At 37.7% G+C, this 27251-nt stretch overlaps 1 protein-coding gene across 1 annotated transcript in view; it reads right to left on the reverse strand.

The window, feature by feature from the left end:
* The window catches only part of LOC115212235, a 323796-nt gene that overhangs the window by 135579 nt on the left and 160966 nt on the right, over positions 1–27251 (reverse strand). The window contains exons 44-52 of the mRNA XM_036502985.1: positions 22040–22073; positions 20401–20465; positions 19329–19362; positions 17150–17208; positions 12629–12662; positions 11202–11266; positions 9834–9867; positions 7286–7347; positions 798–831 (exon numbers count right to left, since the gene is read on the reverse strand). Coding sequence (XP_036358878.1) covers positions 798–831; positions 7286–7347; positions 9834–9867; positions 11202–11266; positions 12629–12662; positions 17150–17208; positions 19329–19362; positions 20401–20465; positions 22040–22073 — 421 coding nt within the window. The remainder of the gene's footprint in view (positions 1–797; positions 832–7285; positions 7348–9833; positions 9868–11201; positions 11267–12628; positions 12663–17149; positions 17209–19328; positions 19363–20400; positions 20466–22039; positions 22074–27251) is intronic.

Genomic DNA, 27251 nt, shown 5'->3' on the forward strand with positions numbered 1-27251 from the left:
TCTTTAAAATGTACATAAGTTTTGCAAAAGGGGTGGGTTAGTTTCCTTTTTCATTTGGTAGAGCTGTTTGTTGTTTGACCTCAACATCTGAAGGAATAAACAAATGGATGGAGAGGAAACTGTTGATTTGGTCCAAATGCATGAAGGTGAGAGAATTCATGCTAAAGGCACCCAAGAAGCAGATGGGGGTGTTAAACTGGGTGGCATGTAAAGCCTGTAGCCAGTTTCCTGATAAAGCAAAGAGGAGTTTGATGAAAACCAAACAGCTATCCATCTTAAGTCCATCTTGTGTCCATATGAATGAAAATAATGAGCTGTAGATTGGAAAGGAAATCACCATCATCATAGTTTTACCATCCACATTTTATAGCTTTCATAGATCTAGCAGAATTCATTCACATAGATATTTTTTCATTGTAAGGATTTAACATGTTTGTTTGGTCTTTAGACTCCCATGGAAAGACAATTGGAGCTAAACAAAAATAAGTGTAATAGTAAAAACAACAGCCAAAAAAATAACAATCAATGCTGCTGCTGAAGCTACTGGTGGTGCGAGTGCCACTGCTGCTGCTACACCCCACCCCACCAATTTTTTTAAAAAAAAGAGGACCCTAGTAATTCACCTTCAAAAACAAAACAATGATAAATCTTAACATGACTGTTAAGGGCTCTGGCTTGAGATAAAACAGATGAGAGATACCAAGCCTGTGGTTAAGGTGCTTGTCTGTTTCAACTCACAGAGCTACACAAACTCAATATGCTGCCTTGTACAAAATAAATAAATATTAAGAACTTACATTGCTATCTCCACAATATTTTTCTGCTAGATTTCTGTAAAAGAAATAAAGGAATACACTTCATCATGACTACCATCATTAACATCATGATCATGATCATCATTTTTATATCTCTAGACAAAGAAAAACATCATAAAATTATAACTTTATGTACAACTTCATCTTCAGACATGAATTCTCTTTTAATATTGGAACCTACATATGGACTTCATTTCAATTACTTCAATTTCTGAACCATATTACATGTTTTATTCCTGGCTTAATGCATGGTTCCATACCATTAATATTTTAGCAAATATTTACAAATATTGGTTTCAAATTTTGGCACAAGGCCGGCAATGACAACTAGTACTTATTTTATCAAACCTGAAACGAAGGAAGGCAAAGGTGACCTTGGTGAGATATGAACTCAGAATGTGAAGATGGACAAAATGCCGCTAAGCACTTTGCCTGGCATAGTAACGATTCTACCAGCTCACCACCATAGCAAACACAGAAATATTGAACTGATGTCACTACTTGCCTTACTAATTGCATTATTGGTAAGACGTATATGTCCTGATACTTTGATTCTCATGAGTTTCCCACTTTGGAATTACGAAATCTTCATTCCATAGCATTATATTAATTCATTTCTCACTCCATATGTATTAAAATGTTTATTCTATCATTAAGGCTTTTCAATATTCTTCCATCCCAACCTTTAGAACCTCACAGTGTTTCATGTACAAGGCCCTCCATAAATGCACGGCATGTTATAAATGCAGTTTTAATGTTCCAAATGAAACAATGCAGATGGAGAAGTATAAAAAAACATTTTCATCTCAAAAGATGAAGTTAATAATCTGAAAAATTCATAATCACATCTGCAATAACCCATTTCAGGTATTTACAAGAGTGTAATAGGTGCTTTTGCAAGCCACCAGAACGGCTGCCATTTATGCAACACTGGAGTGCATTTATGTGCCAATTTGCATGATACCGGTGTTTGCCACGACTGTGATTTTTCTCGGATTGCTCAAACACAACATAAGGCCAAAGGTCTTGGACATACCTTTATCTGATCAGGATAAAATATTGTGATTGACTTGAGGTGCATGTAGGGCCAAGAACTAACCTCACAGAGTCTGAAGTCATAGAAGTGATTAAAGCACTCAAACGTTGCAAGACAGAAGAAATGGGTGAAATTTCACCTGAGATGTTAAGAAAATTAAAAAGAGAAGGTATTCTCAGGTTGATTTGTGTATAACAGGTGGCATGGACTTCTGAAAGGACACCAAAACAATGGCAATTTGGGGTGATGATCCCAATTTTTAAAAAAGGGAGAGAAAATTGAAGGAAACAAATGTTTGGACTAGGAATTCCTTGCTTTGTATATGTATTATTCCTTGTTTCTGTTCTGGGTTGATATAAAAACTATGAAAGTTACATGACTAGGAATTATTCAAATTGAAATAGTAGTAGTAGTAGTAGTAGTAGTAGTAATAGTAGGCATGGTGGTGCAGCATCTGTGTTGGCTGTACAGACCCACATGGGAGTGGTAGTCACAGTGAAGATACCCAGCATATACATCTTGCTGCAGCAGCATCATTTGCTCTGGCTCGGTCATTTTCATTGCATGCCAGACGGAATGATCCCAAAAGACTTGCTGCATGGGTAATTGGCTTCCGGCACAACAGCACAGGGACAAGCTCATCTTCATTTCAAAGATGTCTGTAAGAGAGATATGAAGTCACTTGATCTGAAAGTGAAATACTGAATATAAATATATTCAGTTATTTCTCACTTAAATATTATCATAGGTTCTCTTATTATTTTCTATATTAACATCATCATCATTATCACTTAACATCTGTTGTCCAAGGTGGCAAGGGTTGGTTGCTTTGACCAGAGATGGTAAGGTGAGGGGCTGTACCAGGCTCCAGTCTGATTTGGTATCGTTTCTATGCTTGGATGCCCTTCCTAACACCAACCACTCCAAGAATGTAATGGGTACCTTTATGTGCCACCTGCATGAGTGCCAGTTGTATGACACTAATATCTGCCACAACTACAATGCCATTTGGCTTGATGGGTCTTCTTCTCAAGCACAGCATATTATCAAAAGTCTCAGTCATAGTTCATTGCCTCCATGAGGCCTGATGCTCGCCATTATCATGATCATGATATTGACAATCATCATCATCATTTAACATCTGCCTTCCATGCTGGTATGGGAGAGACAGTTTAACAAGGACTGGCCAGGCTGAAGCCTGCACCAGACTTCTGTGTCTGTGTTGGCAAGGTTTTATAGCTGGATGCCCTTCTGAAGTTCACCCTAACAGAGTGATTTTTACATGATATAAGCTTAGGTGAGGTCAATTTTGCAAGAGTTTTACAGCTGGATCCCCTTCCAAATGCCAACCACTTTACAGTGTGAACTGGGTGCTTTTTAAGTGGCACCTGCCCTGACAAGGTCACCAAGTAAGTTGCAATACAAAACAATCTTTTGAGAAGGAAGGAAGCATTGGAGGAGATGATCTTGTGTCAGATGATGAAAGGTTATAGTAAACCAGAGGAGGGACAAGGTTAGCCAGCAGGAGGATGGAGGGGGCTGGAAATTAGGAATGAAGACAGAAACAGGAGTGCTACTGTAAAGGAGATACATGGTTACTGAACCTGAGGGGGCATTGCAGGAGGTGATCTTGTGTCAGATGATGAAAGGTTATAGTGAGACAGAAATAGTTGTCTTACTGTAGAGAAAGTACAAGGTTACCTGGCTAGGGAGAGAGAGAGAGATCAGGAAGAAAATCAGAAAAAGGTGTGCTTCCACAAAGGAAATGCATGGTTACCAAAACTGAGGGAAGTGTAGGAGAAGGAAAGAGAGGGGGAGAGAGAGAGAGGGAGAGTGGGAGAGAGAGATGGTGGCAAAGTGCTGGCCATGCTCACAAGTGAAGGGGATCATAATATAAATAGGGTGATTGAGTAAAGACAGAAAGTGCCATAGATGGTGGTAAGTACCAGGGTATATTTTACGTGGCAGGATATTGCCAAAGAAAGGTGATTAGAGAGTGGGGAGGGGAAGTGACAGATGAAAACTTGTGTATATATAGAATGTGGAGGGGGTACCAGATAGCAATGATACAGAGAAACAGGGCTGTGAGGACAGGACTGGGGAGAGAGAGGTAAGCATAGTGCACAAAAGAGGATACGTGAGGAAGAGATGTGAAGATGTAGATTGCTTTATTGGGGTATGGTGTGTGAAAAGCTTTATTGTTACATGTAGGTGGAGCACAGAGGTCAGGGGCTAGCAGGTAGCAATGATACAGTGAGAAAGGAGGGAATGCAAGGATGGGTAGAGATGTAGTATGGAGTGTAGGGGTAGGGTAGAACTCAGTGTCATTAACACAGGCAAGTCTTCTCAAGAAATTCATATCACCAGACAGCTTGGTCCATTGTCATTTACTTTGTGAGGCCCAACATCCTCAAATCAGTACTTGTCACTTTATACCATCCCTTCCACCATTACCCTCTACTACAGGTACCATCCAATTTCAATGGTCAGCACACCTTTATTCAGCTATCATTATTCACACTCATCACATGCCAAAACCAATTTAGTCTTCTCTATTTTATGCTACATTTGGTTCTACTTATCACCAACATTTCTCTCAACACATTTGCACATTGTTTCACTTGCACACTGATGTTGCACACCCACAAAAGCATAATCCCTTCATTTCTCTCCAGTCTATGCATGTATTTTGCATTCAGAGCCCTTGTCTCAATAACATGGAGTATAACCATTCACACACATGCATCATACAACCTACCTTTCACTCTGAGAGAAAGTCCTTTTATTGCAAAGAGAGGTAATAGCTCTCTCAACTTTCTCCATCCTATTCTTATTCTAGAATAGTTTCAAATTCTGGCACAAGGCCAGCAACTTCAGGAGAGGGCTAAGTCAATTATATTCTACCCACTGCCCAATTTTTACTTATTCTATCAAACTTGAAAGGATGCAAGGCAAATGTCAACCTCAAAAGAATTTGAATTCAGAATGTAAAAATGGACAAAATGCCACTAAGCATTATACCTGTTCTACTGACAACTCTGCCAGTTCACCACCTTATCAACACGGTGTCCAGTCAATTCATAAACAGCAATTTGTCATCATTTAATTTGTCCCCACTTAATTCGTCATTGGTCAATTCATAGGGACCATAGCAAAAATGGAAGAATGAATATCTAAATTAAAAAACGTTTATTTTTAGGTTTGCTGGACTACCCCCACCCCCACTTTTTTTCCCTTGCAATTTAAGATTGTGTGCAATTGCTTTTAGAAAAATAACTTTTTAGCTTGGATCATATTCTTTGATGACAGTTTTTTTGATGACACATGTTCATATCTCTGTATCTTTACTTTTGGTTTGGTTCTTCTATTTGCATAAACTTCTGCAATTTGGTACTGGCAAACCTTTCCTCACATTTAATCATATCATTAAGTTTCCAAATATTTAGATTGTGAATATTCAATGTTTTTCAGCGTGCTGTGGTAGGCTTCTGATCTATTTTTAGTATGAGCAATCCCCGTCATACATCAATTCCAAACATTCCATATAGGTAATGGAAATGGAGTTTGAAGGTGTCACATCCTCTGTCCTCAGGTGGTCCTATATAATTATTTTCAAAATACGATATAAATGACTGTGGAATATCACCATCATCTACAACATCATCAACTGGCGTTAAAGCAAGGGTAACAAAACACCACATTTTGGGACTAAAACTGTCATCGTGATATCTGCATTTTAGTCCTTCTTGCACAACATGCTTGTACACATTTTGTCCTAAATGAAACAAGCAGCATGCCAAATTTGACCCAGGAAAAAATTCTATAAATCTGTTGTGAGTTGCTTTCTTAAAATCTATAATTATATTATCAGGTCCCTCATTCTGAAGTAATTCATTCATTTTGACAAAAAGTCTACAATATGTGTATTGACTATCGTCAGACAGCAATGCAAACAATCGTGGAGTATTAAAATGATCGATTTGAATGTGAAGTGACTGTGTGGTAAGAAGCTTGCTTCCCACCACATGGTTCCAGGTTCAGTCCCACTGCGTGGCACCATGGGCAAGTGTTTTCTATTGTAGCCTCAGGCCAACCAAAGCCTTATGAGTGGATTTGGTAGACATTGTTATGCATGTGTTTATTGTTTGTGTCTGTGTTTGTCTCACCAACCTTGCTTGACAACCGATGTTGGTGTGTTTACGCCCACATCACTTAGCAGTTTGGCAAAAGAGACCGATAGAATAAGCACTAGGCTTATTAAGAATAAGTCCTGGGTTGATTTATTTGCCTAAAAGGGGTGCTCCAGCATCGCCACAGTACTTGTGCTGTTTTAATTGTCGAAGTACTTCATCACTTGCAAATATTGGTATTCATTTTGAATCTTCCATTCTGCCGTCATATTATAAAAACGTTTTACACTCACGGAATGGTTGGCATTAGGAAGGGCATCCAGCCGTAGAAACACTGCCAGATCAGACTGGGCCTGATGCAGCCTTCTGGCTTCCCAGACCCCAGTTGAACCGTCCAACCCATGCTAGCATGGAAAGCGGACGCTAAATGATGATGATGATGATGTTTCATCGTCAAGGTAGGATTATTCACTTGGAATGGAAAACCCAACATTTGTAAGTGGGGTGGCAGGATAGATGGAATTAGCTTGCCTTCAAAGTCTAATACTCCTATTAAGCTGTGCAAACGGAGGTATTTGCAACAATGTACAGTCATTTAAATTCTGAATTTCACTAACGATAATTGAGTGAGGGGCATCATGAGAGGAAATAGACTTCACTTTAATATTTCAAACTATTATCCTTGCATTTACTTCTGCAACAGTTGAAGCATGATTATAGATCCCAATTGTCTAAAGGTCTGTATGAAGTCTTGCCTTGCACACATGACTTTTGCATCTTCAGTATATCAACAATTCATTTGCATACTGCTTATTTTTTGAATAAATATAACTTTCTTGATCGACCATTTTGATTTTGCTTTTCTCTGAAGTTATGATCTTGCAGGTAGTCATATTGATGGGTAGGCATATTGAATAAATTTAATTAACTTTGCTTGAAAATCTTTGTTTGTTAATTGTTCAGTGAGAGAGAGAGAGAGAGAGAGAGAGAGAGTGAGAGAGGTAGGGGTTAAAGAAAGGAAAAAATATCTAACACAGACCAATGACAATTTTAATTCTAATGATTGCCCTAAACTTTTCCTCGAAAATCAAATTTAAGGGTATTTTGGGATAATTGGCCAGTAATGAACTGACCTGAGGAGGTGTTCATCAACAACGAATTGAGCAGGGATAAATTAACCAACAACAAATTGTCCTGGCACCATGTATATATATTATTATATTGTGATCATACTTATACCCGATGATCTCCTCATTTCAATAAGGTAAAAATCCAACTTAAATAAATTTAATAAAAATACTTACATAGCTCCTTTTCTGTCAATACTTGTACGATTGTTCAGGTTTCTCAAAAGAACTCCATAACCCTATACATATTCAAAATGAAAGCATGTATTTAGACTTTTATAATAAAATCATCTGCAGTTCTATTTTACCATGTAAATGACTCTTCAATCAAACTGGATATTGCCTCACTTCCTGAAGCAATTGGTTGTTTTGCTTCTTTACATCCACAGCAACATCAAATTTCTGATATTTCAGGAACATTGGAATAATTCCAGAACAAATTCTTTCAACCAACTTTGTACGGTAGGAAAATTAAAGTAATCATTTCTAAACAATGCACAAGATCACACATTTTGTAGGAGTCTAATTATTTGCAACACAGAGCTTGACTAATAAAGGAATGTGGTTTACTACTTAGGGTTTTAACTTCACCATTATAAAGTAATGGCTTTGCTTCCTGGACCAAGAGGTACATTATGCCCCTGAGTAAAACAGTTCAGTAAATTTCCCTCTAATCAACTTAGCTGACAATATGCAACAACTGAGTGATGCTGGCGCCCTCTCTTAATCCAGCTATCATGTCCTCGCTGTTGGGTGAAAGGTAGGATGGTTAAGGAGTTGTTTTATCGAATTGTCACTGCATAGACACATAAAACACTTAGTGAAAGTATAGTTTCATGTTACCAGATTATATTATTTTGTGTGAAATAGCCATGGGGTTATTTTTGTGGATTATTTTTCTAAATACTTGACTAATATTTTCTGAAATCAGAAAAGATGCAAGACAAAATTGACAAATGTGAGATTCAAAATCAGGCAATAATCCTCCACTTCATGAAAAGAAGTTCCAAAATACTCCTTACATCTCGAATAAGAGAGAAAAAAGTTAAGAGATTTGGATATACTGGATCTTACAGAATCCAGATATAGTATTTGGGTAAGGAAAGAAGACAAAATGGTATCACTTTCAACAACATTGCTCATTCAGAACCTAGCTGGAATTAAGCTTTTCTGGTTGAATGCACTCATACCCAGCCTGAATATTTTACATTCACACGAACTACATTTGACTTCTCACACCTATCCTACAATATCATTTTCAAAATAAATAATCTCATCATTGAAGTTTTAAAGCTACAGGATAATGCATGATTAATTCAGTGCAGAGACCAACTTCTGACACATTCCAGGGAGAAAAACTAGAAATTGCTGATAGCTTCCATTACCTAGGTGACCAAGTCAGTAGCAGGGGCAGGTGTGCTGAAAGTGTAACTGCTAGAGTAAGAATAGCCTGGGAAAAGTTCAGAGAGCTCTTACCTCTGCTGTTGACAAAAGGCCTCTCACTCAGAGTAAAAGGCAGACAGTATGACGCATGTGTACGAACAGCCATGCTACATGGCAGTGAAACATGGGCTGTGACTGCTGAGGATATGCATAAGCTCGCAAGAAATGAAGCCAGTATGCTCCGATGGATGTATAATGTCAGTGTTCATACTCGACAGAGTGTAAGTACCTTGAGAGAAAAGTTGAACCTAAGAAGCATCAGTTGTGGTGTGCAAGAGAGATGTTTGCGCTGTATGGTCATGTAGTGAGAATGGATGAAGATAGTTATATGAAAAAGTGCCACACCCTAGCGGTTGAGGGAACCTGTGGAAGAGGTAGACCCAGGAAAACCTGGGACGAGGTGGTGAAGCACGACCTTCGAACTTTAGGTCTCACCAAGGAAATGACCAGAGACCGAGACCTTTGGAAGTATGCTGTGCGTGGGAAGACCCGGCAGAACAAGTGAGACCATAACCCGTGGCCTCTACCTGGGATGTAGCCAGTCCACTTATGTATACCTTTCCTTCTTGGGACACAAAACTCTACTTGTGAAGACCTGTTGAGGCAAGTGAAAATCGAAATTGATCAACATCAATGGAAATTGTAGCTGTGATACCAGTGCCGGTGACACGTAAGAGAACCGTCCGAACATGGTCGTTGCCATTTCCACCCCGACTGGCATCCATGCCGGTGCATGTAAAAAGCACCATCTGATCGTGGCCGTTTGCCAGCCTTGCCTGGCACCTGTGCCGGTGGCACGTAAAAAGCACCCACTTACTGACAGAGTGGTTGGCATTAGGAAGGGCATCCAGCTGTAGAAACACTGCCAGATCAGACTGGGCCTGGTGCAGCCAACTGGCTTCCCAGACCCCAGTTGAACCGTCCAACCAATGCTAGCATGGAAAACGGACGTTAAACGATAATGATGAATGTGAATAAATAAGCATCAATGTTATCTAAGAAAAAGACAAAGGCCAATACAGTTTCACAGCAGTGTCATCACAAGCATAGCTGTGAGAAATGAAAGAGCAGGATGAGATATCACCAGGCATCCATTCAGGTGCTTTAACAATCCTGGACTGCTACTATTATTATCAAATTCCAAAAGTGAAAGGTAAATTTATCTTCACAGGTATTTGAACTCAGAATGTAGACAACCAAGACAAATATTGCAAAGCCTTCTATCTGATGCTCAAATCATTCTGCAAATATAATACACTCTGAAAAAATCATATCAACTAACCTTACAGCCTTTGAAGTATCTCACAGCCAGTTTCCTGCAAAAAAAAAAATTTCATCACATCATCACAATCATCATCATTACTTCTACACTAGCTCACAAAAAGAAACATTACAGAATAGTAATTTTGTGTTTGTAAATCATATTATTTCAATCTAAATCTACAATACATTTGAATAGGTTCAATTTCTGATTATCACCAGGTATCATATTTGTGGATGCCTGTAGTGTATCAAACTGGAATGTATTTTAATTATAAGTCTTTTTACGACCTTCATCCATTATTAATCTTTAGAGAATGCTGAAGGTTTTTGCAGTTTTTACCTAAATGTATTTGAATGAGTTTTTATGGACCTGTCTTACAATCCTTGCTCTTCCCAAAGCAGCGGATTTCAGAATTGACGCAATCCTTGTAGTTACACAAAACTCAATAAGAGAGCCTTTAAGTCTGTTGGTGATGACTGAGATTATTGGTTGTTGTTAGTTAATAATTTTATTTTTCCTTAACTTTGTCCCACCTTGCTCCTCCTTGCCTGGCTGACTGAGGTAGCCAACTACCTCCTCTATAGTAAGACAACTATCTCTGTCTCTCTGTCATGCACTAAATTCTTGCCAGGCTCACAGCTATATTCCTCGATTCCGCTCCTTCTCTCACTCAACTAAGAGTCCTTCATCTTGCAAGTCACTTGGCAACTCCACTGGTCCTGTTGCCACATGAGAACACATGTCAGTGCCATGTAGGAAGTTCACATGCTACTGCCACATAAATGCACTGAGTACACTCTATAAAGTAGTTGGTTGTAGGAAGGGCTTCATGCAGTAGAAACCATGCCAAAACATAAAACTGGAGCTGTGGCCCTCCAGCTTGCCATCTGTTTTCCATGCGAGCATAGGTTGGACTGTTTAACCAGAAGTGGTAAGGTGGAGAGCTGCAACTCTGTTTTGGTGAGGTTTCAACAGTTAGATGCACTTCCTAATGTCAACCACTTTACAAAACATTTCAAATCGGAACTGGGGAAAGAAATGATCATAAAATGAAAATTCTCAGTTTGTGTATGGAAACGGCTTGAGCTTTTTGTTTTGCATTTAAATTCATAAAAACGAAAATAGTGTATAAGAAATGGCATAACCAGGTCTTACTGATATTGAAATACTGAACATAGATATTTCATGTTGTCTCATATCAACAATGTCATGGCTTCTCTTATTAATTCCTACATATATATTTCCTTATATCGTTATCATATATCGTTATACATCACATTATATTTATATTTCCTTATATCGTTATCATATATCGTTATACATCACAATCTCCTCATAATTCAGAGTAAAATTCAAACTTAAGCAGAATATTATACAGTCACTTACTTGGTTTCCATGAGTCCAAAACCTTCTAGATGACCATCCACATCCCGGAGATACTCTTTATAATGCTAGAAAAGGTAACAATAAAAGCATTTGTTGTAACTAAAAACAATGATTTGACATTAATAATTCTATTTTGGACTGGTTTCGACTCTTCAATGAAACAAAACATTACCTTATTCACAGAAACACTTTAAAAAAAGCAAATCCTTTTGTCTATAATGTTAACCTCCAGTAAAGAGCTGAAATCATTGACTGATGGGGGATATTACCTAAATTGAAAAGTGATGCACTAAAGGGATGTGACATAATACTACAAGGCATTTCATCTTGCACTGTCAACTGATTTTGATATTCCTTTCTTAAAAAAAGATTCTATGCTGTTACTAAAAGATAGCAGCAAATATCTCCCTTAAATCTTGCAAAAAACTAAAAGATGTGGCTGTGTGGTAAGTCTATTAGTTATTTATTATTTGTTGTCTTCTGAGACATGAAAAGATGAAAAAGCTATGTTGACCTAAGCATGATTTTGAACTCATAAATTCAAGAAAGGTGTTATGCTGTTGTGTGATTGCTTCATCGACTATTATCTTTAAAATGTACATAAGTTTTGCAAAAGGGGTGGGTTAGTTTCCTTTTTCATTTGGTAGAGCTGTTTGTTGTTTGACCTCAACATCTGAAGGAATAAACAAATGGATGGAGAGGAAACTGTTGATTTGGTCCAAATGCATGAAGGTGAGAGAATTCATGCTAAAGGCACCCAAGAAGCAGATGGGGGTGTTAAACTGGGTGGCATGTAAAGCCTGTAGCCAGTTTCCTGATAAAGCAAAGAGGAGTTTGATGAAAACCAAACAGCTATCCATCTTAAGTCCATCTTGTGTCCATATGAATGAAAATAACGACCTGTAGATTGGAAAGGAAATCACCATCATCATAGTTTTACCATCCACATTTTATAGCTTTCATAGATCTAGCAGAATTCATTCACATAGATATTTTTTCATTGTAAGGATTTAACATGTTTGTTTGGTCTTTAGACTCTCATGGAAAGACATTTGCAGCTAAACAACAGTAACTGTAATAGTAACAACAATAGCCACAAAAATAACAATCAATGCTGCTGCAGCTTGTGGTGGTGGTGCTGCTACTGAAGCTATTGGTGGTGGTGGTGGTGGTGCTGCTGCTATCCCCGCTATTTTAAAAGAGGAATATCCCAAACAATTCACCTTAAAGCAAAACAATGCTAAATCTAAAAATGACTGTTAAGGGCTCTGGCTGGATGAGTTAAACATATGAAACATAACAAGTCTATGGTTAGGATGCTTGTCTCTTTCAACTCACATTAACAGAGGATCTACTAACTTATTTCTAAAACCTACACAAACTCAATATGCTGCCTTGTAGAAAAGAAATAAATACTAAGAACTAACCTGGTTATCAAAAAAATGTCTTTTTGCGAGTATTCTGTAAAAGAAAGAAAGGAACACACATAATGACTATCATCATCAACATCATGATCATCATCATTTTTATGTCTCTAGACAAAGAAAAACATCATAAGATTATAATATTTTGTACAACTTCATCTTGAGACGTGAATTCTCTCTTAATATTGGAACCTACATGTGGACTTCATTTCAATTACTTCCATTTCTGAACCATATTACAAGTTTTATTCCTGGCTTAATGCATGGTACCAGACCATTGATATTTAGCAAAGACAGAAATATTGTCTTTTAAATTTGGCACAAGGCCTGTAATGACAACTGGTACTTCTTTATCGACCCTGAAACGAAGGAAGGCAAAGGTGACCTTGGTGAGATAAAAACTCAGAACGTGAAAATGTCCTGATTCTTTGATTCTCATGAGTTTCCCACTTTGGAATTACGGAATCTTCATTCTATAGCATTATATTAATTCAATTCTCACTCCATATGTATTAAAATGTTTATTCTATCATTAAGGTTTTTCAATATTCTTCCATCCCAACCTTTAGAACCTCGCAGTGTTTCATGTACAAGGCCCTCCATAAATGCATGGCATGTTATAAATGCAGTTTTAATGTCCCAAATGAAACAATGCAGATGGAGATGCATAAAAAAACATTTTCATCTCAAAAGATGAAGTTAATAATCTGAAAAACTTATAATCACATCTGCAATAACTCATCTCAAACATTTACATATTTAAGAAACATTATCTCTATATCTATAAATGGCAAAATATTTGTGTATTTGTGTGTCTGTGTATCCATTATACAAACCCACAGTTTTTCTCGTAAAAGGCTCGCATTTCCTATGAGCTTTCAAAACTGTCTGAAACTCATCTCAAACATTTACATATTTAAGAAACATTATTCTCAAATTCAAAATACAGCCTTTCTCATTTACAAAACAAACAGCCAAAGAAACAAAGAAATACAGAAAACATGTTACTGTGGACCTGCTTAGTTCTGTAGAGTGTTAGAGTAATGAAGAATGGGGGCAGACTGGAGTTTATATTCTAGTGGTCCTTGTGGTGTAAATGGACACCATACAGATTAATGAACCAAAGCTACATAGAAATCATAAAAGAGGATCACACCCTCAACAGGTCTGATGTGTAGAATAACACTTGGGGCATTTGCTTGCTCACTTTCATATGCATAACAATCTGTCTCCTCATAAAATATTATCAATTAAGTACCAAAGATAACCTTTGCAGCATGTAGAGTCCACTGACTTTGGCTGTTGTTGTATATCATCATAACGTATTCCCAAAGATGATCATGTCTCTGAAGACAGTTCCTTAGCATACACTTTAACTATATTCCTGACAATAGCATCTGGCTACACCACCAACCTAGGCATGACTTTTGGATTGCAAAAGAAAAAATGAGAATATATATATAATTTTTTGTTGTTAAACATAGAGTAGAGCAAATGAGAGGTGAAAACCATTTTCACTGACCAGCTGTGGCTAATTAACTCTTTGACATTTAAAGCAGTTATATCCAGCCCAAATGTTCCACATGCTTAATGTTGAAAATAGCCAGAGCGGGCCTCTCACACCTACCTTACAATCTCATTCTAGAAATAAACAATCATCTCATGAAATTCTCAAAGCTACAAAATAAACCATGATCAATTCAAAATCATGTGAATAAAGTAATCTGATTGCTAAATGGTTAATCAGTGTATATTTTTGTAGTATTATCATATTTAATGATGCATATTTTTATGTCCTTGTAGACTGTATTATTTCCACATCAAGTCCTCCAAGTAGTAACAGAGGATATAAGTTATATCTTGCTTATACTTGTTTTGGTCATTAGACTGCAACCATGCTGGGGGACTACCTTCAAGAATTTTGGTCAAAGGAATAAACCCTTGAAACTTGCTATTTGTTTTGTTGGTCTCTTTTGCAGAACCTCTTAAGTCATGGTGATGCAAGCACAACAACACCAGTTCTCAAGCGGTGGTGTGGGTTTTCCATGTCTGCTTTGTGAGGGCTTTTACAGCTGAATGCCCTTCCTAAAACCAACCTCTCAGCAGAGTGGGCTGAGTGCTTTTCATGTGGCACCAGCACAGGTTACTTGGTGAAAGTGTCACCAAATAAGTTGCAATAAAAAAATGTTCTGAGAGGGGAGGGGGCATTTCAGAAGAGGTGATATTGTGACACATGATGAAAGCTTTTAGTAAACTGCAATAGATACAAGTTTACCTGAGAGTGGCAGGGAGGAGGAAGAGAGAAAGAGAGGGAAAGCCAGAGAGAGAGAGAGAGAGAGAGAGAGAGAGAGAGAGAGAGAGAGAGAGAGAGAGATCACAAATAGGGACAGAAACAGGTGTGCTACCATAAAGGTGATAAATGGTTACCCAACCTGAAAGAAGAGCAGGAGATGGAGAGAGAGAGGGAGAGAAAGCAGAATAGAGATGGTGGCAAAGTGCTGGGCATACTCATATGGCACAGGGATTGGAATATAAATGGAATAGTGGAGTAAAGGAAGAGAAAGGTATGGAGAGTGGTAAGTGCCAAGGCATACCCATGAGGTTTGAAGGTCATAATATAAATGGCAGGATATTGCCAAAGAAGTGTTAATTAGAGAGGGGGGAGAGGGGAGTGCGAGTTGAAAGCTTGGGTGTATATACAGATAGCAATGATACAGAGAAATAGGGCTGTGAGGACAGGACTGGGGAGAAAGAGGTAAGCATCGTGCATGAAGGAGGATACGTGAGGAAGAGATGTGAAGATGTAGATTGCTTTATTGGGGTATGGTGTGTGAAAAGCTTTATTATTACATGTAGGTGGAGCACAGAGGTCAGGGGCTAGCAGGTAGCAATGATACAGTGAGAAAGGAGGGAATGCAAGGATGGGTAGAGATGTAGTATGGAGTGTAGGGGTAGGGTAGAACTCAGTGTCATTAACACAATCAAGTCTTCTCAAGAACTTCATATCACCAGACAGCTTGGTCCATTGTCATTTACTTTGTGAGGCCCAACATCCTCAAATCAGTACTTATCACTTTATACCATCCCTTCCACCATTACCCTCTACTACAGGTACCATCCAATTTCAGTGGTCAGCACACCTTTATTCAGCTATCATTATTCACACTCATCACATGCGAAAACCAATTTAGTCTTCTCTATTTTATGCTACATTTGATTCTACTTATCACCAACATTTCTCTCAACACATTTGCACATTGTTTCACTTGCACACTGATGTTGCACACCCACAAAAGCATAATCCCTTCATTTCTTTCCAGTCTATGCATGTATTTTGCATTCAGAGCCCATGTCTCAATAAATGGAGTATAACCATTCACACACATGCATCATACAACCTACCTTTCACTCTGAGAGAAAGTCCTTTTATTGCAAAGAGAGGTAATAGCTCTCTCAACTTTCTCCATCCTATTCTTATTCTAGAATAGTTTCAAATTCTGGCACAAGGCCAGCAAATTCAGGAGAGGGCTAAGTCAATTATATTCTCCCCACTGCCCAATTTTTACTTATTCTATCAAACTTGAAAGGATGCAAGGCAAATGTCAACCTCAAAAGAATTTGAACTCAGAATGTAAAAATGGTCAAAATGCCACTAAGCATTATACCTGTTGTACTGACAACTCTGCCAGTTCACCACCTTCATCGTCATAATCATCACCTTCAGTTACGCGGCACTGGCATGGACCATGCATGAATGGTGCTTTTTATGTGCCATTGGCACGGGAGCCAGTTAAACGGCACTGGCATGGACCATGCACGAATGGTGCTTTTTATGTGCCGTTGGCATGTCACCAATCATGGGGCCCTGGCATCCACCACACTCGAATGGTACTCTTAATGTGGCACTGGCATGGGTTCCAGTCAAGCAGTACTGGCTTCAGCCACAACAATGATTTCACTTGACTCAACAGGTCTTCTCAAGTACAGTTTATTGCCCAATGATTGATGTTTACTCTTAAATAGGCCAGTTACGCAACACTAGCATAGGCCACGGTTATGGTCTCACTAGGCTTGCTGGGTCTTCTCAAGCACATCTCCAAAGGTCTCGGTCGTTTGTCATTGCCTCTGTGAGGCCCAACATTTGAAGGTCATTTTTCACCACCTCATCCCAGGTCTTGCTGGGTCTTCTTTCTCTGTGTGTTTCCTCCACTGTTAGGGTGAAACACATATTCAAACAGCTCTCCTCATCCATATTCTACAAATGACCATACCAGCACAGTTGTCTCTCTTGTCCAGCTCATCTGATGCTTCTTATGTCCAACTTTACTTTCAGGTTGTTTACACTATGTTATGCATGCACACTGATGTTACACATCCAGCAGAGCATACTAGCTTCATTTCTTGTAAGATTACGCATATCCTCAACAGTCACAGCCTAAATTGTGATCACAGTTATACAACACAATCTCCTCATTTCAATAAAGTAAAAATGCAATTTAAGCAAAATGTAATAAAAATATTTACTTAGCTCTGTCCTTGTCAATATCTCTATTGTCCAGTTCAATGCAGAAATCTTCGTAACCCTATAAATATTCAAAATGAAAGCATTTGTTTAGACTTTTATAATAAAATTAATGATTTAACATCTGCAGTTCTATTTTACCATGTAACTCACTCTTTAATCAACCTGGATATTGCCTCACTTCCTGAAGTAATTGGTTGTTTTGCTTCGCTACATCCACAGAATGTACACTAATTTACAGATGCTTAATTTGGTCCAAATGCATGAAAGTGAGGGAATTACCAATAAGGTCACCCAAGAACCAATCTTTTAAATATTTTGGTAGAAAACAAGAGAAATCTGTCATGACATCTCTAGTTAGAAACACATCAGAAAAAACAGGTGACTTAGATGAAACTGCACCTTGTTACATACTGTGATGTCACAGGTAGGCTAATGATACCATTTACCTTATTTCTTAAATGAATTTATAAGACTTCAGAAAAACTTCATAGATGACAGAATGTTGAAGATTTTTGCAGCTTTATTTTTAACCCTTTAACAGATTATTCAGTCAAATGTAATTCATATTTATCCACATTGTTCTGAATTAGTCATGCATTATCTTGTAGATTTGGGGTTTTGATTATGGGATTGTATATGGATGAAACCCAAACTGTTGGTCATGATTATATCCACATGAGTGAAAATGAGGACTTGTAGATTAGATGTTGCTACCTCTACCATTGCTGCTGCTGCTTCACCTCCTCCCCCTCCTCTCCTATTACTACTACTACAACAACTACTACTACTACTACTACTACTACTACTAGGAAGATGACAATGACCACCAGCACCACCACTACTACTACAATTACAGCTATTGCTACAACCACTACTACTACCACTACCACTATATTCACCACAGGACTACTGCAGTGTCAACTGACACTGTTGCAATTGTTACCTGTAGTTAGGTTGCTGCCCAATTTCAGACAGTATTAAGGGATTAACTGCTAATTTAATCCCAACACCAACATGAATTGAAGAAGAGGAGGGGCAAACACTGAATAAAAAAAAAAAAATAACCACCAGCACTGGATTTTATCCTATCACCTAAGAGTGTGTAATCCAATAGTGATTTCTAGAACCATCGCATTTGTTCAGGTTTATCTACTTAGGAAGTTTATAATTAAATAATACCAGATTTATGAACAAGTGCGTTATTTTTGGCACTTTTGTAATCTTTTAGCCCTAGGTCAGTCCTTATCCAGCAGACCTATAATCCCAAAAGAACGTTTCTGGTGACTAAACCCAAAAAGGACACATTTGCAAGGCCTCCATCACTGGTAGGAAAAGGGAAGGATGAAACCATCACTTGTTTGGTATCATCAGACTATATACCACAAGTGAATGCTTACTACAGAAAGAATTCCACTGAATGCATCATTGGTACAGCTGGTGGTATTACAATGGACAAGAGATCAAATCTAAAAACCAAAAAACAAGTAAAGTCTATGCAAAAGAGTTTCCTAAGAGCTTGCTGCTGCCAAATTTCATACATAACATTTGGCTTGATACCCAGGTTAGGGGTTGAGTATTGAGATAGATCCTGGAATCACATGATTGCAAACTAAACTGTTTAAATGCAAGTAAATGCTTGTGCCTGCTTTTTGGCTGTGAAAGTGGATGGCTGTATTTTAAATGGGTGTGGCCATAGATGGGTAGGGAAGATGTTCAATTTGAAACCACATGATTCCTGATTTAATCCCAATACCCAGCACCTTAGACAAGTGTTTTCTACCATAGTAATTGTTTGACCAATTCCTTGTGAATAAAATTTGGAAGATGGAAACTGTGTAGAAGACCAGCTGTTGCTTGTACATTGAAGCCTCTGTCTACAGCACAATGTTATCTAAGGAAAACACAAAGGCCAATACAGCTTCACAGCAGTGTCATCACGAGCATGGCTGTGAGAAAGGAAAGAGCAGGATGAGATACCACAAGGCATCCAGTCAGGTATTTTAACAATCCTGGACTGCTACTATTATTATCAATTTCAAAAAGTGAAAGGTAAAATTAACTTCACTGATATTTGAATTCAGAATGTAGAAAACCAAGACAAATACTGCAAAGCCTTCTATCCCATGCTTGAATCTCTCTGCCAATATACTGCACAGTAAATAAATCCTATCAACTAACCTCTTGGCCTTTGAAGTATTCATCTGCTAGTTTCCTGCAAAAGAAAAAAACAAATTTTCATCACAACATCACAATCATCATCATTATTTCTACATCAGCTCACAAAAAGAACCATTACAGAACTGTTTATGTTTGTACATTTTATTATTTTAATCTAAATCTAGAATTTATTTGAATAGGTCTAATCTCCAGTTTTACTTTTTATAATTGAATCAGGGCAAAATGAAGACAGACCAGGTTGAGATGACAATCATGTTAACTGACAGATCTTGCAGATTTAAACAGGATTATTAAATGTAATGGTATATGTCTTTACATGACTTTGTAGTGCAGAAGATTTTAAAGACATAATTTCTTATACATTATATATTATTTGTATTAAAATTTCAAATTTGTTTTCAATTTCAGCTTCATAAAAATGAGACACTTACATCAAAAAGCAATCATGATTGGCAGATGATTATATCCAAAGTTTGATGTCATCATCATCAACATCGTAATCATCATTTACTATCTGTTTTCCATGCCAGCATAGGTTGGATTGTTTGACCAGAACTGGCAAGGTGGGGAGCAGCAACAAGCTCCAGTCCCCTGCTTTGGCAAGCTTTCTACAGCTGAATGCACTTCCAACCACTTTACAGAGTGCACTGGGTGCTTTTGAAGTGACACCAGCAGAGGTACATCTTACATGGCACCAGGAAAGGGGAATGTTAATTTTAATCAGAGTTTAAAATATTTATTGTTCAATTCATTTCAATGTGAACTCGGGAAAGAAATGATCTTGAACTGAAAATTCTCCCCTGTTTCTGTTCTGTAGGTGTATGGAATAGGTTTGAGCCTTTTGTCTTACAGTTAAATACATACAAACAAAAATGTTGCGCAACCAGGACTTACTGAAGTTGAAATACTGAACAGAGATATTTCATGTTGTCTCATATCAACAATGTCATGGCTTCTCTTATTAATTCCTACATTTATATTTCCTTATATCATTATCATATTTATACATCACAGTCTCCTCGTAATGCAAAGTCAAAATCAAACTTAAGCAGAATATTATACAATCACTCACTTGGCGTGTTTGCGTCCAAAATCTTCTGGATAATCATTCACTTCCTTCAAAAAATCTTTATATTCCTAGAAAAATTACAATACAAGCATTTGTTTTAACTTTATAATAAAAACAGTGATTTGATATTAATAGTTCAATTTTTGACTGGTTTCGACTCTTCAATGAAACAAAACACTACCTGACTCAGAGAAACACTATAGAAAAAACAACTAAATCTTTTCTCTATATATGCTAATTTCCAGTAAAGAGCTGAAATCATTGACTAATGGGGAATGTTACCTAACTTGAGAAGTGATGCACTAAAGGGATGTAACATAATACTACAAGGCACTTCATCTTACACAGTCAACTGATTTTGATATTCCTTTCTTAAAAAGAAGATTCTATGTAGTCACTAAAATATAGCAACAAAATCTCCCTTAAATCTTGCAAAAAACTAAAAGGTGTGGCTGTGTGGTAAGTCTATTAATTTACATTTGAAAGGTGGAATGGGTATTTCTCCTACCAACCACAAACTCTACCTCTGCCTATCACCTGAAATATTATTTCTTGTCTTATGAAAAGATGAGAAAGCTATGTTGACGTCAGCACGATTCTGAAATTCAGAAATTCAAGAAAGGTGTTATGTTGTCATTTGATCTGCTCAGCTAAATCTTCATCAATTATCATCATCATCATTATCATTTAAAGTCTGTTTTCCATGCTGGTATGGGTTGGACAGTCTGACAGGAGCCGACCAGGCTCCATTCCTCTATTTTTGAATGGTTTCTACAACTGGATGCCCTTTCTAACACCAACCAATTTATAGAGTGTACTGGATGTTTTTATGCATGCTCAGCATGGGCGTGTATATGTGGAATTGGACTGGGTGGATGTTATATGGCACCAGCACCCATGAGCCTCCAAGATTACAAATGTTCAGCTAGAGAAAGGTGCAGTGGGCATGCCTGTATGCAAGGACAACAACACCTCTACTTAGCTTGATGTGTCTTGTCAAGCACAGCAAACCACCGGGAGCCCTGGACCTTGTCATTCCCTCTGTGAGACCCAACTTCTGAAGATACTCTCTCACCAATTCATCTCACATCTTCCTGCCTCCCATGCCTTCCACTTTAAAAGTGTTATAAATAACGTTTTCTGGAGGGGCAGGTTAGTTTCCATTTTAATTAGGTAGTGCTGCGTGTTGCTTGACCTTAACATCTGAAGGAATAAACAAATGGATGAAGAGGGAACTGTTGATTTGGTCCAAGTGCATGAAGGTGAGAGATTTCATGCTAAAGGCACCCAAGAAGCAGATGGGGGTGTTAAACTGGGTGGCATTAAAAGTTTGTAGCCAGTTTTCTGCTACTGGTGCTATTGGTGGTGGTGATGCTTCTGTATACACACCTATATTAAAAAAGGAAGGTGCCTCCCCATACACACAATGATTCACCTTCGAAAACAAAATGATGCTAAATCTAGAAATGACTGTTAAGGGCTCCGGCTGCATGAGATAAAACAGATGAAAGATAACAAGTCTGTGGTTAGGATGCTTGTCTCTTTCAACTCACATTAACAGAGGATCTACTAACTTATTTCCAAAATCTACACAAACTCAATATGCTGCCTCATACAAAATAAATAAATAGTGAGAACTGACCTTGTCATTTCCAAAATGACTTTCTGCTAGATTTCTGCAAAAGTAAAAAAGAGACATACATCACCCATCAACATCACGATCATCATTTTTATGTCGCTAGAAATAAACAATCATCTCACGAAATTCTCAAAGCTAGAGGATAAACCTTGATCAATTCAAAATTATGTGAATAAAGTAATCTGATTGCTAAATGTTTAATCTGTATATTTTTGTAGTATTATCATATTTAATGATGCATATTTTTATGTCCTTGTAGACTGTATTATTTCCAAAATACAACTCATAAGGATCAGTCTTCAACACCTTGTTCATCAAGTCCTCCAAGTAGTAACAGAGGATATAAGTTATATCTTGTTTATACTTGTTTTGGTCATTAGACTGCAACCATACTGGGGGACTACCTTCAAGAATTTTGGTCAAAGGAATCAACCCTTGAAACTTGCTATTTGTTTTATTGGTCTCTTTTGCAGAACCTCTAAGTCATGGTGATGCAAGCACAACAACACCAGTTCTCAAGTGGTGGTGTGGGTTTTTCATGTCTGCTTTGTGAGGGCTTTTACAGCTGAATGCCCTTCCTAAAACCAACCTCTCAGCAGAGTGGGCTGAGTGCTTTTCATGTGGCACCAGCACAGGTTACTTGGTGAAAGTGTCACCAAATAAGTTGCAATTAAAAAATTTTTTGAGAGGGGAGGGGGCATTTGAAGAAGTGATATTGTGACAGATCATGAAAGCTTTTAGTAAACTGCAATAGATACAAGTTTACCTGAGAGTGGCTGGGAGGGGGAAGAGAGAAAGAGAGGGAAAGAGAGAGAGAGAGAGAGAGAGAGAGAGAGAGAGAGAGAGAGAGAGAGAGAGAGAGAGAGAGAGATCACAAATAGGGACAGAAACAGGTGTGCTACCATAAAGGTGATAAATGGTTACCCAACCTGAAAGAAGAGCAGGAGATGGAGAGAGAGAGGGAGAGAAAGCAGAATAGAGATGGTGGCAAAGTGCTGGGCATACTCATATGGGACAGGGATCAGAATATAAATGGAATAGTGGAGTAAAGGCAGAGAAAGGTATGGAGAGTGGTAAGTGCCAGGGCATACCCATGAGGTTTGAAGGTCATAATATAAGTGGTAGGATATTGCCACAGAAGGGTGTTTAGAGAGCGGGGAGGGGGAGTGAGAGGTGAAAGTGTGGGTATATACAGAGTTGTGTGGACTACCAGATAGAAATAGTCAACCTTAACAGAATTTATACTCAAAATCTCAAAATGTAAATATGGATGCAATGCCAGTATGCATTATGCCTGTTGTGCTAACAATCCTGCTACCTCACCATCTTAAATATATATATATATATATACATACCAGAGTAAGCACATAAATTTGAAACAAGGTGGAAAAAAGAGTACACAAATACCAGAGGTAGGGTAATATATGCTTTACTTAAAAGCAGCAGAAATATAACAAAAAGAAAACATAATATAAATATTTACTTAGCTCTTTTTTTGTCAACAGCTCCCCTGTTCATGTTCTCAAAAGGACATCGTATTTCTACAAATATTCAAAATGAGCGAATATGTTTAGACTTTTATAATAAACTGAATGATTTAACATTTGTAGTTCTATTTTACCATGTAATTGACTCTTCAATCAAACTGGATATTGCCTCACTTCCTGAAGCAATTGGTTGTTTTGCTTCTCTACATCCACAGTAACATCAACTTTCAAATATTTCAGGAACATTGGAATAATTCCAGAACAAATTCTTTCAACCAACTTAGGACTGTAGGAAAATTAAAGTAATCATTTCTAAACAATGCACAAGATCACACATTTTGTAGGGGTCTAATTATTTGCAACACAGAGCTAGACTAATAAAGGAATGTGGTTTACTAATTAGGGTTTTAACTTCACCATTATAAAGTAATGGCTTTGCTTCCTGGACCAAGAGGTACATTATGCCCCTGAGTAAAACGGTTCAGTAAATTTCCCTCTAATCAACTTAGCTGACAATATGCAACAACTGAGTGATGCTGGAGCCCTCTCTCAATCCAGCTATCATGTCCTTACTGTTGGGTGAAAGTTAGGATGGTTGAGGAGTTGTTTGTATCGAATTGTCACTGCATAGACACATAAAGCACTTAGTGAAAGTATGGTTTCATGTTACCAGATTATATTATTTTGTGTGAAATAGCCATGGGGTTATTTTTTGTGGATTATTTTTCTAAATACTTGATTAATATTTATTTTCCGAAATATAAATCAACTCATTCTGTGAACCACTTGCAATGTTGCTGTGTAACTGTACTAAATTGTAATTTCAAAATGCAATACATGCCGTCATAAAAATCGGTCATATGGACTACCTTTTCAAATGGATTCTAAAAAATAGGGTACCACTAGAAGAGACTGATGTAGCAACACTGCAAACAGAAAAGTGAAATTAAATGCATTATGACAAATGTTATCCTAGAACTACAAGTGATGGCACAGGATATAAGAACGAAAGCTGTAGTTGATGAGTATATTACAAAAATAAAAGAAGCTTTAAAAAATAAACAGAATGAACATCTGAATGCCAGTAGTCTTTCAATTTGTGATGATATTTTGATGTATGCCCAAAGGCTGGTGGTTCCAACTACATTACAAAAAAGCATATTGCAACAATTTCACAGTGGACATCCAGGAATGGCACGGATGAAGGCCCAAATGAAGTGTCATGTCTATTGGCCGACTATACACTGAGATATCGAAAGCTTGGTGAGAATGTGGTAAGGTTGTACGCTCACAGCCAAAGTCCTGCTGATAAAATGTCAATCATGGCCAGAGAGGCAGGACCCATGGCCTAGGGTGCAAACTGACGATGCCAAACCAGTAAACATTGATTACTACCTAATCATAGTGGATAGCTGTACTAGGTGGCTGAACGTTTGTAGGTGCTACAGACAAACATCTAAGACAACTATAAATTTCTTATATGAATAGTCTGATGAAACGGTGTCCCTGACACCCTAGTTTCAGACAACAGAATGCAGTTCTCTGAGTATGAATTTAAGAACTTATGTAAAAGGCATATGATAAAGCATATTTTCACTCCACCCTACCACCTGAGCTCAAACAGGCTTTTAGAATGATTAGTTGGACACTTTCCAAAGCGTGGTAAGAAAAATAAGGAATGAAGTATGAAACGCTGAAGCACTGAGAAATTTCTTAATATACAGAATGATCACTAATCCCAGTATAAATTCGAAGAAGTCTCCAGCAGAATTGATGTTCACAAGAAGACTAAAATCCATTTTACCAGAGAAAAAAAGGATGTAAAGGAAATACGAAAAAGCTATCAAAAAACATCAAGATAGGTAATAAAGTGCATTTGAAAGCCAATAGAAATGGTAGGACTGGGAAGGTGGCCTTGTTACCATAAAAAACTGGAAGATTGATGTATCTAATTAAAAAGACATATAAACCAACTAAAGAAGTGGCATAACCGAGTGTATTCGTTTATCCATAAACATAGTACAGTTTCCATGATATTTTGGAAGCCCTATGTCAGACTTGTAAGAATTTCACTGTATGATGTTCAACCTGAATATCTGAAGGTAAAAAATAATCGGTGGAGAGGAACTGCTGATTTGGTCCAAATGAATGAAAGTGAGGGAATTACCAATAAGGTCACTCAAGAACCAATCTTTTAAATATTTTGGTAGAAAACAAGAGAAATCTCAGTCATGACATATCTAGTTAGAAACACATCAGAAAAAACAGGTGACTTAGATGAAACTGCACCTTGTTACATACTGTGATGTCACAGGTAGGCTAATGATATCGTTTACCTTATTTCTTAAATGAATTATAAGTCTTTAGAAAAACCTTCATAGATAATAGAATGTTGAAGGTTTTTGCAGCTTTATTTTTAACCCTTTAACAGATTATTCAGTCAAATGCAATGCTTAATTATCAATATTGTAGATCCAATGTCATTAGTAGTACTGCTGCTGCTACTAATACTACTAGCAACAGCACTAGCACCACCATCAGAGCCATTACTACAAAAACAGCTACTGCTGCTACCACTACATTTGCCACAGGACTTACATTGCTGCAAGTGTTATCTGTGGTTAGGTTGCAACCCAATTTCAGACAACTTTAAGAGGTTACCTGCTAAATTAATCCCAACACTGACATGAATTGAGATACAGGATGGGCAAACACACTGGATTTGATCCTACGACCTAAGAGTGTGAAATCCAATATTTTCTTCCCACAACTGTCGCATTTCTGCAGGTGTATCCACTGTGGCAGTTTATAATTAAATAATACCAGATTTAGTAAGAAATTAAATATTTTAAGCTTTTTAGTAATTTCTTAGCCCTAGGTCAGTCCTTATCCAGCAGACCTATTATCCCAAAAGAATGTTTCTTATGACAAAACCAAATAAGGACAATTTTGCAGGGCCTCCATCACTGGTAGGAAAAGGGAAGGATGAAACCATCACTTGCTTGTTATCATCAGACCATATACCTCAAGTGAATGCTTACTACAGAAGGAATTCCACTGAATGCATCATTGGTACAGCTGGTGGTATTACAATGGACAAGGGATCAAATCTAAAACCAAAAAACAAGTAAAGTCCATGCAAAAGAGCTTTCTAAGAGCTTGCTGCTGCCAAATTTCATACACAACATTTGGCTTGCCCCCAGGTTAGGGGTTGAGTATTGAGATAGATTCTGGAATCACATGATCGCAAAATAAACTTTTTAAATGCATATAAATGCTTGTGCCTTCTTTGTGGCTGTGAAAGTGGATGGCTGTATTTTAAATGGGTGTGGCCATTGTTGGGTAGGGAAGATGTTCAATTTGAAACCACATAATTCCTGATTCAATCCCATTGCACAGCACCTTGGACAAGTATTTTCTACCACAGTTATTGTTTGACCAATTCATTGTGGATAAAATTTGGTAGATGGAATCTGTGTAGAAGACCAGCTGTTGCATGTACATTGAAGCCTCTGTCTACAGCACAATGTTATCTAAGAAAAAGACAAAGGCCAATACAGCTTCACAGCAGTGTCACCACAAGCATGGCTGTGAGAAGGGAAAGAGCAGAATGAGATGCCACAAGGCATCCAGTCAGGTGTTTTAACAATCCTGGACTGCTACTATTATTATCAATTTCAAAAAGTGAAAGGTAAAATTAACTTCATTGATATTTGAACTCAGAATGT

Source organism: Octopus sinensis, linkage group LG5 (assembly GCF_006345805.1).
Source record: "Octopus sinensis linkage group LG5, ASM634580v1, whole genome shotgun sequence".
NCBI classification, from domain to species: domain Eukaryota; kingdom Metazoa; phylum Mollusca; class Cephalopoda; order Octopoda; family Octopodidae; genus Octopus; species Octopus sinensis.